General features: G+C 35.8%; 2 protein-coding genes across 3 annotated transcripts in view; one reads left to right on the forward strand and one right to left on the reverse strand.

Annotated features, from left to right (window-relative positions):
* Positions 1-20,603, forward strand: part of iqgap2 (IQ motif containing GTPase activating protein 2) — a 33,671-nt gene extending 13,068 nt beyond the window's left edge. The window contains exons 6-38 of the mRNA XM_027138565.2: positions 168-235; positions 824-937; positions 1,452-1,630; positions 2,327-2,414; positions 2,570-2,733; positions 3,219-3,306; positions 3,567-3,727; positions 4,226-4,392; positions 4,565-4,689; positions 4,953-5,116; positions 8,435-8,525; positions 8,741-8,908; positions 9,127-9,269; positions 9,389-9,559; positions 10,160-10,243; positions 10,442-10,513; positions 10,711-10,780; positions 10,879-11,087; positions 11,259-11,411; positions 11,621-11,784; positions 12,049-12,273; positions 12,468-12,608; positions 12,980-13,064; positions 13,187-13,413; positions 14,235-14,367; positions 15,603-15,705; positions 16,120-16,261; positions 17,216-17,303; positions 17,698-17,910; positions 18,066-18,226; positions 18,312-18,455; positions 19,402-19,510; positions 19,740-20,603. Coding sequence (XP_026994366.2) covers positions 168-235; positions 824-937; positions 1,452-1,630; positions 2,327-2,414; positions 2,570-2,733; positions 3,219-3,306; positions 3,567-3,727; positions 4,226-4,392; positions 4,565-4,689; positions 4,953-5,116; positions 8,435-8,525; positions 8,741-8,908; positions 9,127-9,269; positions 9,389-9,559; positions 10,160-10,243; positions 10,442-10,513; positions 10,711-10,780; positions 10,879-11,087; positions 11,259-11,411; positions 11,621-11,784; positions 12,049-12,273; positions 12,468-12,608; positions 12,980-13,064; positions 13,187-13,413; positions 14,235-14,367; positions 15,603-15,705; positions 16,120-16,261; positions 17,216-17,303; positions 17,698-17,910; positions 18,066-18,226; positions 18,312-18,455; positions 19,402-19,510; positions 19,740-19,853 — 4,528 coding nt within the window. The 3' untranslated portion in view covers positions 19,854-20,603. The remainder of the gene's footprint in view (positions 1-167; positions 236-823; positions 938-1,451; positions 1,631-2,326; positions 2,415-2,569; positions 2,734-3,218; positions 3,307-3,566; positions 3,728-4,225; positions 4,393-4,564; positions 4,690-4,952; positions 5,117-8,434; positions 8,526-8,740; positions 8,909-9,126; positions 9,270-9,388; positions 9,560-10,159; positions 10,244-10,441; positions 10,514-10,710; positions 10,781-10,878; positions 11,088-11,258; positions 11,412-11,620; positions 11,785-12,048; positions 12,274-12,467; positions 12,609-12,979; positions 13,065-13,186; positions 13,414-14,234; positions 14,368-15,602; positions 15,706-16,119; positions 16,262-17,215; positions 17,304-17,697; positions 17,911-18,065; positions 18,227-18,311; positions 18,456-19,401; positions 19,511-19,739) is intronic.
* On the reverse strand, positions 4,041-7,593 carry f2rl2 (coagulation factor II (thrombin) receptor-like 2). Of its 2 annotated transcripts, XM_047819023.1 has the most exons (3): positions 7,136-7,593; positions 6,605-6,991; positions 6,380-6,522 (listed from the first exon to the last, which is right to left on the reverse strand). In XM_047819023.1, exons 1-3 carry the CDS (start codon positions 7,230-7,232, stop codon positions 6,482-6,484), a joined length of 525 nt encoding a protein of 174 aa, XP_047674979.1. In that variant the 5' UTR covers positions 7,233-7,593; the 3' UTR covers positions 6,380-6,481. The 2 variants fall into 2 exon arrangements, with proteins under 2 accessions (XP_026994375.1, XP_047674979.1); XM_027138574.2 differs by having other exon boundaries at positions 4,041-6,991; positions 7,136-7,576.
* Positions 20,604-20,651: the final 48 nt, after the last annotated feature.

Below are 20,651 nucleotides of genomic sequence, written 5' to 3' on the forward strand. Positions count from 1 at the left end.
GTATATCTTGCATTGGTTATTACATTTCAAGTTTAAAGCATAAATGGGGTACCATGTCAAAATTTGTACAAATGCTATTCACCATAAATCCTTGTTGTTTTGTGGTATAAAATCTGGTCTTAGGATTTTGTAATTGCATAACATTTGTACCTTTTTTTTTTCTTTAGCTTATATCTCTATAAATTGGGAATTGCCCCACAGATCCAAGACTTGCTGGGCAAAGTGGACTTCACAGGTATACAGATCCAAGTGTTACCTTCTCACCAATTACATGAACAGTATATTTATACTGTACTATACAATCATCTCACATTATTGTTCTCAGTACATTAATATGGAAAATTGTAATTATGCTAAATTTGTCATATTCAACACGCTGTCCTTCATCAGTCATAAGCACTCAGGTGTCTAGCCGACACTCCGTATGCATGAAAAAAACATAAATGCACAGAAGGTAATTACTTACCAAAGACCGTGGGCAATAGTGGCAGGTAATTACAAGCTATGCTTAGCTTAAATGTAATATTATTTTTATCACAGCTAGTAATGTGGAGTTATCACCTGTTGTTGTTTTACTTAATGACCTCATGGTTTATCTCAAATAATAATGATAAAAATGACTAAAATAAATTGAAAAATCTTGCTCTCAGGAAGGAGACAGAAACATAAAGGAAGGATGCAATTTCTTGGCTCATGACTGGAAATGAGAGCAGTTTCACACCAGTCTTGTGTTTTATCACCGTTGTAGCACCGTTGCTACAGGACTGAAAAAAAAAACATGTACACGTTTTTAAGTGAATTGAAATGTGTTCTATTTCTTCAGAGGAGGAGATCAGTAACATGAGGAAAGAGTTGGAGAAGTATGGTATACAGATGCCAGCCTTCAGCAAGATTGGTGGCATCTTAGCAAATGAGCTCTCAGTGGATGAAGCAGCTTGTGAGTAATTACACTGATTTGAGGGAAATACTACACTGTAATTATATTAGATTGTTGTAACAAATTAGACAATTATCATAAGACCCCATTTACATAGAGATAGAGAAGTAACTATAATAGAGATTAAATCAATTTCTGGATCCGATTTTATCCAAAGTGTGCTGTTATTTTTTTTTAAATCACTATGTATACTGTTGAGGATATTCTTGGCTAACCAAATAAAAGTTGAATAATCAGCTATTGATTTACTGAACTGGAATATTGAAAATTTTAAAAACTCTATATAATGAAATATCATATGACATACATATTGGTTAATAAAGAAAGATACTGCATGGCTGACTACAATTTAAAATTATACTTTAATCAGATAACTGAATCGCTAAGTACTCTTAATTATAAATTATATTTAAAGTCATTCCTTTTTTTTCTAATTCAAACCTGAAACTAAAAAGATGTTGTTTTTGTTCCTCCTAATTAATCTGCGTTGTCCTGTACTATATTCTACCTACAGTACATGCTGCGGTTATTGCCATTAATGAGGCCATAGAAAAAGGTCAGGCTGAAGACACCATGTCAGCTTTGCACAACCCAAATGCAATGCTGAGGAACATCAACATGGAACTAGCTCAAGATTACCAAGATACACTGAGCCAGGCCAAGAGGAGGAAAGAGACACTTGCCTCAGGACGTGTAAGACAAATTTTTCTTTTAGGTTTAAAACAGTGCAGTGGTAAAATACCATACATCTAATCAATGCTACAAATTACACAAACATTATGTCAATCACAGCTGTTCATTACTAACGTAGAAAGAAAATGTTAGAATGTTTGAAGCACACCGGGTGTTACACGTTACACATTGACATGGCAGGTGTTTGTGTCTTAGTTCCCATAGACGGATTGTACTTCAGTTCAAAGCTATTAAGATATACAAGGCATTTTGTAGGCAGTGAAATTTCTGCTTATTGTGAGTTACTTAATATACTGGTGTTTGTACATAGATTTAAATGACTCCTATCTGCTTTTGAGTGATGTATCTCATCTAAAAAGGATAAAAAAGAAAAAACATTTGAACAATGTTTGAGACTCAATGTATCTTAAGTATGTAACCTAGTGAACCAGAGTTAATGTATCTAATGATAGTCTCTAAGCCATTAATAACCATTAAGCACTTTTGTATGTCGCTCTGGATAAGGGTGTCTCCAACATTTAGGTACAAAAAGAACACAAATCACTCAAGAGTCCTTTTATTGACTCTTTGAATGCAGTTTTACCGGTCAGAGGTTACGTTATAGAGCACTATTAGAGCAATATTATTATATTGAATTATGCCAACTGTCTGTTGACTAACGGTCCACTAAATTCCTTTGTCTTTGTGTCTGTCCAGCGTTCTTCTATTGCAGCTGAAGAGAGGGATGTATATGAGGAGTTACTCACACAGCAAGAGATCCAAAACAGTGTGGATTTGGTCAACAGTGAGTGTGCAAATTTTCTCTACTCTTATTTTCACTTTCCATGAATTTCATTTAATTCAAATTGCCAGTGTAAATTTTTCTCTACAGGAAACGTGAATTATTGAGAAAAGCTTTGCTCAGCTTTCAACCCTGAAATATGTATTCTCTTTTTGTAGTGCTTACAGCTTTGCATAAGGTGAATCAAGCCATTGATTTCCAAGATAAAGAGGCTCTCCTTGCTGCCCTCAGGCTACCTGCTCTAGGGATTCTCAGTATATCAGAAGCGAACTCTCACTGTTACCTGGAACACTTCACTTCATATAGAGATCACAAAACTAAGGTGGGAATGGCAATATAAAATATTATAGTAACTAAAGTCTCGTTAGCTAAGGTGAGCTAAGGGCCCACAACAAATTATTATTTTCATTTTAGGAAAATTAGAGTCATTTTTGTTATGATTTTTGTCATGATTTTTCAACATAAGCTAAATCCATGTGATTGTCTTTCGAGTTAAACAAAGGAGGATTGAAAGCAGGGGTGATAGACTATCCAGTGAGGCTGACAGGTTCACAATAATAAAAAAAAAAGACACCTGGCTAAAGTGATGTTACTGTATAAGATAATGATTTGTATCTAAAATGTTAACAAAGATCTTTGCTCTTTTACTATTATTACATTCTTTAAAGCATCATTTGTCGCAGGCTCATAGCTTTTTTTGTATCTATACTGTAGCAAGATAGAAAATTACTTTGCGCTGTTGGTTAAGGTTAAGTTGTTGGTTAAGATATGACAAAGAAAGTAACTTAGGAACATCTTTTTCTGTAGGATATAGGTGCTGTAGCTCAGCTGGAGAGAGATGAGATACAGAGGGCTGTGAGCACCTGCAATGACTTTGCTGAAGCAGAGAGACTAAGTATGCATCAACTTTAACTTTACTTTATACGTCGTGGAAACAAACCTTATGTCTTTTTGACTAAATATTACTCAAGCAGAAATGGTTAATTTTTTTACATTAAATTGCCAAAAAATATCAAAAGGAAGGAGTGTTCGGCCACAGGATGTAGTCCTGATAAATAATAATGTAGAATTTGCCATAAAATGTCATAATAAGTAGAAAGTAAATGTAAATATATATGTTAGTCTTGATGTATGTCATTGTTTTGATGGCATTAGAGCAGAAATCTGTTGCTGCCATCAACGCTGCTATTCGTCAGGGTATTGCAGAGAACACAGTAGAGGAGCTGATGAACTCAGAAGCCCAGCTGCCCCTGGTGTATCCCACTGCTGCCAGCTTGTACCAGTCTGAACTCTTCAGCCTACAGAACAGCTCAAAGGTCAGCTTTTTGTACTTGTTAGTTAAATAATGATGTAATTGATTGCTATGGCCACGATGTTCTGTGGTCAAACCATTGCAGTTTTTGAATGCTGATATATTAAAATAAGCTGAAAGCTGGAGTTTGTACTACAAGAGACTGACCTGATGTAATAATTGATATGCATTTAGTGCACCATTGAGGATCTGTATTTGCATAGTATATAGTGAATAGAAGTCCAATTTGGTACCGTGATTATTTATTGTTAGAGCTTAAATAAAACAATATATAGAGGAAATTATTGTCATGAGTAAATAAATCAGAGTATCATACATTGTATTATTATTTTTAATATTGTTATTATAAAGAGAGGAAATACAGACACCAGAGCACAATTAGCAAGTAATTGAGTACAATTGAATTGTAGTAGAGATAACTCGGAATTAACATTACTTCAGGTTTGTTTAGTACTGATGGCTTTTCTTTTTACTTCTTATGTTGGATTGTTCTGTGCCACAGAATAAGGCAGGTCTGAACCATGAGGAGTTGTGTGTTGCCGTTGAGATGCTCTCAGCGGTAGCTGTCTTAAATGAGTTGCTGGACACTAAGGATGCTGTGGCTGTCAGCGAGCAACTTTCTGACTCTCCACTTGGTTTCAGCAACATCGACCATGACAATATGCAGCGGTAATAAAGAACTGTTTATTGCTAAGGATTAAGAATCTGTAATGATGGACTTGGATGCTGCTGTTCCAGTTACTTTTCCCTGTAATTGTATTCATCTTGGATGAGCAATTTTATTGTAAATAGTTTAGTAATTTTGGGTCCTGATATATTATTTTGTTTTTTCTTCCAACAGGTATGCAGACATGCTGATAAAACTTAGAGCAGAATCTCTCACCCAGAGCCAGGAGTTTCTCACCTGGAACGATGTACAGAAGTGCATTGACACCATCAACTTTCAGGTTCACGAGGAAAATGAACGTAAGGGCTTATTGCGGACATACATTCAGCTGCCAAATACAGAAAATAGAGACTCTTTTGGATGTAAATGATGACATTTATCTGGTTGCACTATTAATACACAATATATTTGACACGACTATATCATAATTAATCATTTTTAACAGTATACATGTATGTATTTTAAATTCGCTACATACTTTAACAGCCCAGAAAGTCCAGAAAGTTTTGTGTTTGTTTTGCTGTATTTGTGGACACTAACCATTTGAAGCCTGTGTCTTCAGGAGTCATTGCCATTGCTGAAATCAATGAGGCCTTGAATTTTGGAGATGCAGAGAAGACGTTTGCTGCTCTAACTCTCCCAACAGCAAAACTACAGGGAGTTAATCCAGCCACAGCCAAACACTACCACGATCTGCTGCTGCATACAAAAGACCTCATCTGCAAGGTATTGACTTATTGACATCTTATTGTATTGTGTGATGTTGCTAAAGAAAGTATTTGTATCCAGTGTAACCAGTGGTATTTAAATACATTTTTTAAATTGCAATCTCTGATGACACTTGGCACAGGAAATCAGCTCAATGGCCATAGACTGAATGTATATACTTTATACTATACTTTCTTTATTTAAGTCAGTTTAGAACTAGTTCTCATTTACAATGATGACCTGACCAAGAGGCAGCATAAAAACTAATACAATACACATAAACACAGCTATAAACAATGACATGTTAAAAACAAACAAATAACTAAAAACAAGTACAGTGATCTTGAGTTAAATGTGGTGATGTTCCTCGCAGTCCATTAAAATAAAAGGAAATACAATTCAATAAAAAAATTTAGAACTGAGGAAATGTTGATGGAAAGATTCAGAGTGTGTTTTTTTTTTGTAAGACAGTTTAACACACAAAGAAATACATCATCCAACGTAGGATGAAACCTAAAAAATAAAAGCCTTTACAAACATACAATTTGTGAAAAGCAATAGCAGAGAAAAAGTCTTTTTTGTTTTGCTTTGTTTTTCCCCCCAAAGAACTACATATCCTTAATAAAATGGCATTGGTTTAATTTTGGGTAAATAAATAAAAAAAACTGTTTTAATCAGTATAACACAAAGTAAATAGAAGCTACTGTAAGATTACTAAAGTCACTTTTGTTTTGCTACAGAACAGATACATGTGGCCCAGGCACAAATTGTTATGCACACCTATGCCCAAAATAGGCTTATAGACGATAGGTGAATTAAACATAATGTTTGTAACTTAGGCAATAATACAATAGTTCAAGTATCAAAGTTAGTGTGTGGTCACTGAACTCCCCAGTGATGCTCTTTCAAGGGAGATAAACTTCTCTCTGGAGTTTGTACTCTTTGTTATAAAGTAAGAAAGGAAGGGGTCCAGGCAGCTGTGAAAACAGCAGATACACACAGCTACACTGAAGTATTTATAGAAGTCGTCTTGGTTGCTTGTATACAGTCTCACATAATGTATCAAGTGGATTGTGTTACTTGGAGTGAAACAGACCAAGAAGATCCCAAATACAAGTGTGCTTGCCTTAATGTAATTTGTAAAATCACAGCTGGACTGACGTAGCTGATGCACAATTGATCCATAGGCTAATATGATGACAGCGAAAGGAAATATGAAGCCTAGAAAAATGAGGCATAATCTATAAGGAATCAGAAAACTATAGAGTTTCTCGTCATAAGGCAGAATGTCATGACACGTGACAATCCCAACCTGGGTGAGGTAATAGCTTTGATGAGTGAGGAATTCAGGAACCATGGCCAGAGCAAAAACAATCCACACAGTCAGACTTGCCCAGGTTGTGCAAGACCGTTTGGAGAGTCCTCTGTAAAGGAATGGATGTACAACAGCTAAATACCGCAACATGCTAACACACATGTGGGTGTATATACAGCAGTACATGTTACCATAAAAGCAGGCTGTCACAAGTTTGCATGCGAGCTCTCCATACACCCAGTTGTTGCCATTCAGATGGTAGTGGACTTTAAGTGTGAGAGAGACCAGGAGGAGAAGGTCTGAAGCTGCTAGGCTCAAGTAGAGGATAGCACTAGACAAACTTCCTGTTTTCCGACAGAGAAAAGCCAGGACCAGGGTGTTTGAAGGAATTCCAATAACAATAGCAATGACATAAGCTACTGGAATGATCCTGGTGCTGACAAATCCAGCTGTGTGTTTCACATGATTGTCGGAGATGTTTAGCTCTGGTAGATCGAGGGTAAAATTTGTGCTTATAGCTTTTTTCCCATAAAATGTTCTTGGACCAATGATATCTTTTGGTACTCTGCTACAGTTTTCTGAAATATAAAATAAACAAATAAATAAATATTCCCATTCCAGTCTCATTTATGGATATTTTGAGGATATTATAACTTAAAAAAAAACATACGTTTTTAAACTAGATTAGAAGTTTACTACATATTATTTTTAATATTACTTACGTCTGTGATGAAGATGGCTCGAGTTCACCAGCACAAAAGTGCACAAGAGTATCAAAAGCAGTCTCCACATGTTTGTTTCCACTAGAAGTCCTGGCATTCAACAAATATTCTATCTATCATTCTTTTTCTTTTGGTGGTTACAATCAATACAATTAGTAAAGCACATCTTTAAATAAGAACAAATCCAAAGGCTTCTGAAAAACAGAACGTCCAGTTGAAGTTGAAGTTATGAAGTTGAGTCTGTTCGGTGGTTTCCTGTCCGGACATGTGGGACGCAGGCAGCAGAACAATCCCTGATGCATGTGTCAGGAAATTGTTGTGATGTTGTGGGAGGAGATTACTGAGTACTGGTTTTGGTTTTCATTTTTAACATAATGAAATCTTTATTTATATCACTAACAGGTTTCTTTGTACTTATGGTTTATTTGTTCTTTGTTTCTAATTTCAGCTTTTGGTTAGTCACAGGATTCATTTATTCATTCATTCATCTATTTAGAGTTAAAAAAAAATAAACATTTGAACATGACGCATTGTACGATATAGACTGTAGACTGGACTAGACTGTTTCTGCTGGTACATGCAGAAACACTCACCATGTAATCATTCATATGAGTGGTTATGGAAAGACAGAAATCATAAAAAACTACTCTTTCGTTTTCAGAAAAGTGTACAATTTTCTCCATGTGTAACAACCTTCTAGTTTTTTTATTTATTTATTTGTCTGTTTGTTTGTTTGTTTGTTTGTTTGTTTAAATCTAGGGGCTTCTGTATATTGCATGCTATTCTATTCATATTATTATTTATCTGTTCTCGTTGTATCCTGCTGCTCTCTCCTCCTTTTTATCAGTGAATTACAACAGTCTCCATACACATCTCTATTTAAATCCCAAAACTTACAAACATCAAGTCTAGCAAATCCTCCCAAAATAACTAGCATGACTGTTCAAAGGAAAGTCAGTACATATTGTAAACAGCAGCAATTACTCCGTGTCTCTATCTGCGTTGTGTTATTTCCTTTAGTCTTCTTCCAGAGATAGTTCTTTTTATTTCAGTAGCTTAGTTTGTTTATTGTAAAGCTCTTTACAGCAAAATCTGTAGGAAATAAGGCCACACAATCTTTCTGGAATGTGAGCGTACAGAAACTGTTTTTTTTATGTCTGTTTTTTTTTTTTATTGATGGATAATGTTGCAGTTGTTACTATTATGTTATTTAAGTAATCATTAGGAGAAAAATGTTGTTTTTACTTGTGTGCATGTTAGTGCTCGTATTGACTCGTTGTTGTGTGTTTTGTAATGCAGCGGTCAGGGGATGAAACTGCAGTTTTGTGGTTGGATCAGATACAGGAGGCGATACACACTGCCAATCAAGACCATGAGGATGCTTTGAAATGTACGACCAAATGTGCTTTTTAACTAAACATTACATTCATACTCCACACTGCTGCTGAACATGTCGCACTATAGTTTTTACTGATAAAACGATTTCAGATAAAGAATTTCAGACCAAACTCCTGCATACAGTAAATCCTCCTGAGTCTACATTAAATCTCCATTAATCCTTGACAACTTGTAACTACCCGTCGACTTTACCGTTTCTTATTCCAGTGGCCGAGGCTGTGGCAGACGTTAACCGAGCGATAGCTACAGGACTTGAGGAGGATACTCTGAATGCTCTGCAAAGACCATGTGTAGGACTGAGGGGAGTGCTGCCTGAATGTGCACACCTTTACCAGACTGACCTCCAACAGCTGCAGTCTCATCACACACAGCAAGGTAATTTTTATTTTTGGAAAAAAGAATATAATCCAATAATTAGGGTATAACTAAATATAGAGATTATAAATAGATGTTTATGCTTGTTTCAGTTTACATATGGCTTGTTTTTTTTTTTTTTTGTAAGACTCAAATAAACAATATCATTTTAACTGTTGTTCCTCTGTGTTCATGTCTTGTCACGTTTCATGTTCTAATTTGCCATTTTTTCATGTTAGGGCATAGTGGTAGTTTGTGGGTGAAGCATAGAATTAAGGACAAATATGATTATTTCTACAACCTGGAAAGCCAAACAGGGACCTGGGTGGAACCAGATGACTTTGTTCATGATAGCACTCAGCTCACAAAAGAGGATATTCAGGTAGGTTATGAACAAACAGAGTTGTTTATCAGCAGTGAGATTCATTTCAATTAATCAGCACTATTTACCTGTTTGCTGTCCATTTCTAACAGCTCTTTTCAATCATGTTTCTAACTTAGATGACTGTAAGCAAGGTGACGGCAGAATATAACCGAGATAAGCTCTGGTTGGCCAATGAGCCGCTCATTATTCAGCTGCAGGCTTGGACTCGTGGATATCTGGTGAGGCGAACCTACAACGACAGACTGAATTATTTTAAGAAACAGGAGCCAAGTGTAGTTAAATTACAGGTAAGACTAATTTTTTTATTCAAAACTATTACATGGAATTGTAAAATAATGCTACACTAACCGTTACATTAACAATAGCATCAACTCGTTTACATCTTTGCTGCCTGCCATCCTAATAAGACCTAGCATTAATGGTATCAGTTATGTGTTCATCTCATTTACCTTGAAAGGTTAAAGTTTCTTAAGCAAACTAGATCACACATTTAGCATCCTAATTTTTTCAACATCCATCTTTATTTTTTTACCCCGAGTAATGTTCCCTTGTTGCTGATACGTTAACTGGGTCCATTTCTTCTAATAATAATAATAATTATTATTTCTTCTTCTAATAATAATAATAATCATTTATTATTTCTTCTAATAATAATCCATAAATACCAACACAGTTTATTTGTGACATCTCCCTATTCGATGTATAACACACTGCTAAAGGTGATGATTTATACTACATTCCCAGCAGTGCGCCGTTTAAAATTCAACAAATTGTGGTTTCGCTTTTGAGAAAACTAAAACTATTACATGGCTGTCTGTAAATCTGCCACTTCAGACTTAGATTTATTTGTGTACACTGTCTTTTGATGTTTTGTCCTGTGTGTGCAGGCATCCTGGAAGGGATATAAACAGAGGAAAGCTTACAAAGAAAGGCTACAGACATTACAAAGCAATGTACAGACTGTGGTCAAGGTAAACAATCTCTATCACTATTAAAATAATATGTATACATATATTATATTATTATGTATAATTCAACACTGATGAAGTTTAACACTGATGATTGATGATTGAAGAAAGTGAAAGCGAAAAAGAATTGACCTATTTCTTTCTCATAATTGGTATATACAGTATATATATATTTTAAATATTTTTATCTTTTCTATTTAGTTACAGTCTTTTGTGAAAATGTGGCGGGCCAGACAAGCATACAGAAAGAGACTACAGTATTTCAGAGACCATGTAAGTTATTTATACTGATGGGATAAATGACACATTTGTTTTTTTTAGACTGAAATTACAACCTATAACCTAAAGCAATATTTTACATACAGTTTAAAAGAATAGAATTGATTATAATGTAGCTCCACATATAAGGTGGGTGTGTTAATGGAATATTAGGCAATATGAATATGAAACTTTATCTTTTGTGTGTATAGGAAAAAGAGATAGTGACGATTCAGGCTTTTCTAAAAGCTAACAAAGCCAGAGATGACTACAAAACTCTCAGTGAGTAAAATAAATATTTGCTACATATTTCTGTCGATAGGTTTGTTAGCATAGTAAAAACGTTTATTTATTCTTGCCATATCCTTTCATGTGTTTAGCTGGTGCTCAGGATCCCCCTCTCTCTGTGGTCCGTAAGTTCGCTCATCTCCTGGAACAGAGTAACCTCGACCTGCAAGAGGAACAGGATGTGATACGTCTCCGTGAAGAAGTGGTAACTAAAATTCGTGCCAATCAACAAATGGAGAAAGACTTGAACTTGATGGACATTAAGATCGGCCTGCTGGTCAAAAATAGAATCACTCTTCAGGTATGAAACAAATACAAAGGGAACGTGATTTTCCCCCTAAATGTACATGTTTGTTAGCAAAACAACACTTTGGGATTCTTATCTGTTGATACATGAGAACACTGCTTAAGTTTCGGGAATATAGAAACTCAGCCATTACTCTCTATTTCTCTATATCCTCTATTTAAACAGGATGTGGTGTCACTCAGTAAGAAGATGAAGACCAAAAAGAGCAAAATGACCAAAGAAGATCTGGCCACAGGAGACAAGCAGGGACTCAAAGGCCTGAGCAAAGAGAAAAGGAAGAGACTAGAAGCTTACCAGCATTTGTTTTACCTCTTACAAGTGAGGCTTTAACTGATTCTGTCATTATAGGTTCAGTGTAGCTCAAATCCTTATATTACGACCACGTAGCATATATAATGTTATTATTCTTGAGAAAAATAACACATTAGGATATGTCGTGTTGTAATTGGATACAAATTCAGTAATGGGGTTTTATTCAATAATCCAGTTTTTTCTACATTGTTATTTATTTTCTGTTGTCGAAACAGACACAGCCTTCATACCTGGCCAAGCTCATCTTCCAGATGCCTCAGAACAAGTCCACTAAATTCATGGACACAGTGATTTTCACCCTATATAACTATGCCTCAAACCAGCGTGAAGAGTACCTGCTGCTCAAGCTGTTTGAGACTGCTCTCAAAGAGGAGATCAAGTGAGAAAATACCTTTTTTTTATTAATCATTTCATTTTGTACGTGGGTTTAACTAATATAAATGTTAAATCACTGCAATAGTGAATGATTCCGTGGCAGAAAAGAAGGCACTTTACATGTAGCATAGATTGACCCATTTGGTAATTATTTCACTGATTAAATAATTAAATTATGCTTAATTTGTCCTGAACTGAGGCTAAATGTAAAATAGCACTGGGCTTGCATAACAGATCTACTTTTGAAACTATGTAATCACATGGCCAGGTCAAAAGTGGACCAAATCCAGGACATTGTCACTGGGAACCCAACAGTCATTAAGATGGTAGTAAGCTTTAACCGAGGTGCTCGGGGACAAAACGCCCTCCGGCAGCTTCTCTCCCCAGTGGTGAAAGACATCATTGAGAACAAGGCGCTGGGCATAAACACTAACCCCATAGACATCTACAAGGCCTGGGTAAACCAGGTAGAGTCTGCTACAGGAGAGGCGAGGTCAGTGATCACATATATACATATTATATATATATATATATATATATATATATATATATATATATATATATATATATATATATATATATATATATATATATATAAACAAATATTCAATAGATGTTTCGTATACATAGAAGTATAACAAGGTACAGAATAATGAAGAATTTTCTTCCTTTGATTGTGACTCTCAGTAAACTACCCTATGAGGTGACAGTGGAACAGGCTTTGTCACACGAGGAAGTGAGGAACAGGCTGGAGGTGTCTAATCACACACTGCGCACTGTCACAGACAAAGTGCTCAGCTCTATTATGTCTTCGGTGGATGCCATACCGTAAGATCTAGATGTAACTTTGTGACATTGTGATGTGTTACATGGATCTAAGTATTGTAAAACTTTCATTTTGGAAGTTATGGAAGATGGAAATATTTAGAAAGATGTGAAATTTAGAGTTCATTGTACACTAGGGGGCAGTATGACTGTTTTTAACAAAAACTGCAGACTGACCCTCCTGTTTGTGCAGGCTGGATAAAATTCATTTAATTTTGAATTTTGAATTCAAAAATTTAATTACAAATGTTTTTAAAATCCCATTGCATACATAATGAGACTTTCTGGTACTACTGTATTCTTAATTCTTCAGTGAATTGTGGGGAATTCTATTTCTATTTATTCTCTTTTTCCCTTTTGATGTGTTCATACAGCTATGGCATGAGATACATTGCTAAAGTTCTGAAGGATACACTTCATGAGAAATTCCCAGATTCCTCTGAAGATGATCTTCTGAAGGTTAGATGTGAAACATTTCAATAGAACTTCACATTGTTTATACTGTAACTAGGTGACCAGGGTGTGAGACAACATTAAACACGGCTGATAATGATCTATTCTTTTCTGTAATTTCTTAACAGATTGTTGGGAACCTTCTCTATTACCGCTACATGAACCCAGCTATAGTGGCGCCAGATGGATTTGACATCATAGACATGACGGCAGGAGGGCAGTTGCATTCAGAGCAGAGAAGGAACCTGGGCTCTGTGTCCAAGATGCTACAGCATGCTGCTGCTAACAAACTGTTTGAGGGTGACCACCTCACACCCATGAACAGTTATATCTCATCCACTTACCAAAAATTCAGGTTAGATATGAACCAAAAAAGTGCTCTATTATCATTTGTGCTCACGAGTATGTTTATTATGAACATCATACTAATACGGCTCCAAAAACAGCCACAATTTTTATCGCATCAAGGTGTTGGACACATTTCTTTGACTTTCTAGTCAATGGTGTCATGGTCGCACTGTATGTTTGACAGATGCAGATCTTTTATACAACATTGTAAAGATGCTGCACTGGATTCAGATCAGTGACTGGGGAGGCCACTGCAGTATATATCCATGGTCACCCTGAATACCCCAATTTATTATCATCACTGATTTATCACAGTCCAGAAGCTGATACATTATACAGCAGCAGGGTCATATTTCCTATTCCTCCCTAACCTTCTTTATCCTTCTAACTTTATTAGTTGCTCTGTTTTAAAACTGTAATTACAGTAAGGAAGTGTGGCAATTTCACAGGCAATTGTGGGAACCAGCAACAGGCCATTAAAAGTGGAATAGAAATAAACAGGGAGGAATTGCCTTTGTGCTAATGTGTGGCATCAGCAAAGAGGAGGGAGGTGTGTCATGACTTTAAGGTGTGTGTGTGTGTGTGTGTGTGTGTGTGTGTGTGTGTGTGTGTGTGTGTGTGTGTGTGTGTGTGTGTGTGTGTGTGTGTGTGTGTGTGTGTGTGTGTGTGGACATTTACTGCACGTCCCCATACTCATGAGTCATACTTACTGGAAATAACCAGCTTTGTGAATGCCTTTTTTTGTCTGTCTTTCATTATTTCCACATGAATACCATCACGTACTGAAGTAAGTTAAATAATATACTGCATATGTGCTGTACTTTACAGAGTATTCTTCCAGGCTGCATGTGATGTCCCAGCTCCTGAAGAGAAGTTTAACGTAGATGAGTACTCTGACATGGTGACACTTAGCAAACCTGTCATCTACATCTCCATAGAGGAGATCATCAACACTCATTCAGTAAGCTTATGAGCTCATTTATGTAGAAGTAACATCTTATTTTTGTGTTCTGTCTAGAGAGAGCGAATGAGAAATGCTGCAGAGACCTTATCTATAAATCCCTCCTTGCAGTTACTCTATGTGCTCCTATAACGGTATAACTGATAACTGTATCGTCCGGTACACATCTCATGAAAAAGTAGTCAGAATCTTTGATAGCTCTCGCTCATGGAATAAACACATTCTAAACAAACTCCGAAACATTATGGAATCAGAATGGAATTTTATGTTTTTATGTGGTCCATATGCATCATCATAACTTCAAGGAAGCCGCGATCACAATGACTTGTACTCCCAAAAAATACTTAACCCACACTGCATTCCAGACATATCAGCAGCTAAACACAACATAAACTCAAGGACATGAAGCTACAATAAATGACAGCTCACGAGCATGTTCAATGTTCAAACTACATAAGGACTGCAAAATAACACCAGCAGTTTAGACAAAGACATTTTTGCAACCACTATCTTATAACCTTGTTCTTGATAATACAATTCTGGGCAGATTTCTGAAAGCTTTGACTGCATCTTCATTTCTTGGTTTTGTGGTCTTCTTGGGAGAGGCTTAAGAAAGTGTTTGAGTCAGACATAAGAGATCTAATAACTTAGCTATTTTACTGAGACTCCTTGTCTTTTGACATGTACTGCAGGCAGTAAAAAGAAACAGTGATTTAAGGGAGAGGTGCTCGCTGTTTTGGCTGAGATGCTTTGAAGCTGTAGGAAATATCGGAAAAATCAGCCTGCTTTCTTATCATGCCACCAGTGTGAAGTGCTGAAGCTTTGTTTTTATATTGGCTGACTCCCATGCAACAGACTTCCCTACTGCTGACAGAGATAACAGACTTTCAGTACACATTATCAAACACTGTCCAATGGTGAATCTGTTTTGAATTAGCTTTGAAAAACAGTAGAACAAAAGAACACACTGTACACCCGATCTAAAGCTCGGTTGGAGATACGACATTGACACGTTGCACTAAATCATACGAGGTATTCGTTGCTAAACAAGCTGTTTTGTCTTTTAGTATTTATAGTTTGACACTTGACTATACATGATGTATATTGCAGATCTGTGATACATTTATTAAAAAGGTGCATTAAAATTTGAACTTTTTTGGGAGAATTTATCACCTGCTCTGTTTTACCACCAACTTTATAAGGTGTTTTGCTCATGTTCTCGTACTATCCAACAGATTGTACTGGAGCACAAGGAGGCCATCGCTCCAGAACCCAGCGATCTTCTACATGAGCTCTTGGATGACTTGGGAGATGTTCCTGACATGGAGTCACTGATCGGTAAAATTATGATTAATTATTAATTATAAATTAATCTGATCTTATCCAGCTGCTATCAAAGCACAATAATCTTACCCTGCATGCAGAAGGGCTTATATATGTTCATATAGGTCAGGTATCTGCGAGGGTTTATATACTTTAAATACAGTGTATGTCGTATACATGTACAGTCTTTCAGTTTAAATATGCAAAATAATATGATAGAAATTCAAAATGTTTTCTAAAAATCAGCACGATTGTTTAGGATGAAAATTGCTCGGAAGAAAGTGTACATAAATCAGGAACCTAAAATACTATGCAATAGTTTTGAGTTTTTCATTTTATTGTAGGTTATACTTTTGACACAATTTTGATCCACAGTATTTGTGTAAATACTGTAGGTAACAAACGTAAGAAGCTTTCTCCTATACACAGGTGAAGGTGCTGTGGATCCCAATGATCCTAACAAAGAAAACACACTGAGTCAGCTGGCTAAAACTGAGATCTCTCTTACCCTCACAAACAAATTTGAGCTAATGGATGGTGATGACAAAGACATGAAGGGACTGATGATGAAGTAAGTATCAAAAATATCACAAGTTCTGGTGAAACAGAGAGGTTAAACATCAGTCGCCTATGTTTTCTTAGTGGTTGTGTTTAACCTGACTGCAGATTATAGCATCATCATGTTCTTTGTTATTTTTAAAGACTGCCTTCATTTCCTATTCTACTATCTCACATGCCATGCTGGGAAGTGATGCGCAAGCCACTACTATCTCTTCCTCTGTTTAAATTATACTTCTGGTGTTTTTAAGCCTTACTAAATATGTGACATTCCAAGAAATGAGGAGAAAAGCTATAAGTCCATTAAGACCATAATCATGTCTTTCAGGATAATAAGCCCTTACTGATTCCCAAAGTGCTTTTTTTTTATGATCCCTTCTACAGTATATACTGTAAGTTTGTAATGTAAAAGTCATTGTGCAGTTAAAAACACATTTTCTCACAATGCGATTAGAATTCCATCTGGACCCAATTTTTTATTATCTCTTTATCATAGTGTCCTTTTTCATAGTGTAAGGGGTCTCTGGGGAGGAAACAGAACATGTGAGTCAGAATGTTCTCCACTGGTGCAGACAGAACAGGGGCTTGATGTCAGGGCTTGATGTCTGAATGCTAACACAAAGTTTCCTGTCATGGCTACTCTGCCCTGCCATTACATGCATGTATTAGAATATTCTAGCTATATATAAATATATACACAGTATATAAAATAGTAATGAACATAGTAACAAAGTAGACAAATCTTTATGAAAACAGAAATCTATACAAACATAAAAGTAAAAGGTTTAGACAATGAATTGTATAACAAATGAAAAATATGATAGACGTCAGAACAGACGTCTAATACAGTCAAACAGTTAATAGCAGATCTAAAATGATCAAAGCATGATTATGAAAACATCATATGATATTATGACCCTAATCCTAACAGTTTAACCTGTTTTTTTTTTTTTTTACCATCTCAAAGAACAAAAAAGCTGATACTGGATGTGGTGAGAATCCAGCCTGGAGAAACAATGACAAATATCCTAGAGTCTCCAGCTACTTCTCAACAGGTAAAGTTTTAAACTTCTACTTGTCCTTATAATGTGATCCCTTACTAGGGAGACAAAAATACAAAATAGTAAAGCTGAACCAATGATCAGTTTACTGGCACAAGTGAGAACAGTGCTGTGTTTATGTCAAATGTTATGTAACACCTTGAAATCAGTTGTACCTTAAAATTAACTTAGTTTAATTTAGATTGAGTGACTTATCTGCCATTTGTACTTATCTGTCATTTGATTATTCTCTGAAACTAGTTTTCCAAATAAAGCTCTTATCATGTTTTACATAGCCTCAGATTAACATTCATGCAAACTAAACTAATCATCTTACGAAACATTCATGCAAAGTTCTGACCTCAGTCTTTAAACGCGCATCACTCAGACTCAGTCATCTATCACACAGGAAATGGAGCACATTAGGATGGTGGAACGTCGGGCGGCACAGGATGCTACTGCACCAGAGGGGTTGAAGAGCAGTCATGGTGCACTGGAGGACACACAGCTGCCACTAGAGCAGAAGAAACGGAAGATCCTCAGGAATCTGCGCACTCTGGAACAGGCTGGCTTTGTCAGCTCTACTAACAAGTACCAGGAGCTCATTAATGACATCTCCAAGGTTGAGCACTGCTATAAAAATGTTGATGTTCCAGTATTAAATGGTGTTTCTGGTTTCTTAAGTGAAATTCTACCACTAGTAGACTCACTATAAGCAAATATGCACACAACATTTTAAAGGCAGTAGATTAATTATTTTGTACCCTAAAATAATAGGACATTCGATACCAGAGGCGCTACAGGCAGAGGAGAAAAGGGGAACTGGTGAAGCTCCAGCAGACTCTTAGTGCCCTTAACTCCAAGGCAGCTTTCTACCAGGACCAGATCAACTACTATGACACCTACATAAAGACCTGCCTTGATAATCTCAACAGAAAGTGAGTAGCAAAGTCTGTATTCATTTCTCCTCGGAAAGGCACAGTATCATTCAACACAATGCATCTTAATGCTGTGCCTTCACAGGAACTCTCGCAGATCCATCAAAATGGACAGAAAGGATGAAGAAAAAGGAAATAAGAAGTCGAAGCAGCAGTCTTTGAAGTATACAGGTGCCAGGTTGCACGAGAAAGGCGTCATACTAGAGGTTGAAGGCCTCCAGACTAACCAGTGAGTCTGTATTCAAGTTACAGTTTGTGAGGGCAGCATTTGGGATTTTACATTGGAAGAAATAATAGCTCTGTAAAGATAACCTAACAATATCATTTACGTATAATAGCCTAACAATATCATGATAAAGAAAATGGTTTCTTATGCACATCCATACTTACAGTATATAACAAGAACCAAAGGGACAAAAAGAGCAAATATTTTAATTAGTCTTTATCTGTTTCTAGAAAGAAACTCTTACAATGTCAGTATTTTTTTTTTAGGATTTCTGTATAAGCTGAAAAAATAGGGAGTGGCTTTGAGGAATCATTGAATTGAAACTAATGTAATTATTGAGAGTAACTGCCATTCCAGTGCAGTCCACATCCCCCCTCACAGAGAGGCGGAGGTTGAAGTAGTATGATATCCAGTATGTCTGAGTGCAGAGGGATGGGGGAGATGTTCACCTGGACACAACAAAGATGAGAACAACAATAAGAATGAGATTAGAGTAGAGTGACATGCATTGTATACTTATTTTGAAGAACAACAGTGAGGTAACCTTCCGATCATACACCATGACTAACTGTACAGCCATGACACTTCAACAACTTCACAAAAAGAGGGAAGGAATCTAAGGATGAGCAGCCTATACTTTTATACTCTGAATAAACATTTGAATGATATTTAGAGAGCGTTTGTTTCACTAATCTTTCTTTTTTTTTTATTGCTAACAATAACTAAAGCAAATAAGGTCTATCTTCCCAGTTTACACGAAAAGTCTTCTAAATTGTGTGTGTGTGTATATATATATATATATATATATATATATATATATATATATATATATATATATATATATATATATGTATATAGTATAAGTAATAAATATAAGTACCGTATATATATTTGAGTTTTTACAAAACAATTGCTGGATATTACTTTTTCCTTTTTTTCTTGTCTCTAGGTTGAAAAATGTAATGTTTGACATCTCACCCTGTGAGGAAGTTGGGGATTTTGAGATAAAGGCCAAGTTTATGGGAGTCGAGATGGAAAAAGTCCAGCTGCATTTCCAGGTAAAGCCCTGTGAAACATTAGAATATGTGTGCTGTCAGCATATCCTTGTGTTTCTCATTGATCTAATCTGTAAATGACAAATAGCTGCTCTGAAATAACCTGACTTACTGTAATTGATGACAACAGAATTTCTTTTTATGTTTCTATTACCAAATTATTAACACATGTATCTATACTAAATGTAATATTTATATATTGTTGTTTTTCCTTTCTATTTTTACTTTGCAGGACCTGCTGCAGCTGCAGTATGAGGGAGTTGCAGTCATGAAAATGTTTGACAAAGCCAAAGTCAATGTTAACCTCTTAATTTTTCTACTAAACAAAAAGTTTTATGGAAAGTGACTTTAACATATGAAGATTCAGTGAACAGTTGTATGCAACGCTTAGCGAGAACGGAGTGCCTTCAATTTACGTTGGTTTTATAAAATCCAGGGGCAGCTAGAGCAGGAAATTCTTGATTCTTGGATTGGGTATTTACTGTAATTGTGAGATATCTAAACATATCAAGAGATAAAATATCAAATCTGTAGATGAACAATTAGCGCTCATGCTAAAATACTGAGGTATCCTTTCCCAAAAGAATATCACCTAAAGATACGGTTGAGGAAAGTATCACGTTGTACACTCTACCTCCTGATTAAGGTGACCTGAACTGAACAATGCATTTGGAAACTTATGGAAGCCCAAAGCTGGAATAAAACTGAAACCATGAAGACCAGCTCATCATTCCATTGACTTATCTCTCTGACATCTTTTATTTTTATGTACCCCCTTAACCCAGTAATTGTACATGAATTATATATTAAATTGTATTAAATTTGAAGTATATATTTTATATTGTATGTGAAACACGGTTTTATATTGCTGTAAAAAAAAAAAAAAAGGGAAATTAGTTTTTCTATGTATTTCACTATGCACTACTGCCTCCTAAAAGGAAATGAAATAGCCAAAATGATTCAATGGCATAAGATAAAAAAGGGAAAAGCCTAGCATGTGATTACACTGTTTGTCTCTTCTCAATAGTCTTCAAGCTCTTACCGTGATACACTGAAATGTTGACTATTACTTAATAAATAAATACATCACAAATTATCCTGCTTGTAAATGTATGGGTTTGAACATTTAGCTTTTTGTGTATCT

The sequence above is a fragment of the Tachysurus fulvidraco genome, chromosome 9, assembly GCF_022655615.1.
Source record: "Tachysurus fulvidraco isolate hzauxx_2018 chromosome 9, HZAU_PFXX_2.0, whole genome shotgun sequence".
In the NCBI taxonomy this organism is placed as follows: Eukaryota; Metazoa; Chordata; class Actinopteri; order Siluriformes; family Bagridae; genus Tachysurus; species Tachysurus fulvidraco.

Bases quoted from the DNA above. Each gene is read 5' to 3' on its own strand.
- f2rl2 (XM_027138574.2), bottom strand. From the start codon at position 7,232: ATGCCAGGACTTCTAGTGGAAACAAACATGTGGAGACTGCTTTTGATA. The intron at 6,992-7,135 runs GTAAGTAATATT...TTTATATTTCAG, and splicing joins GAGCCATCTTCATCACAGAC to AAAACTGTAGCAGAGTACCA.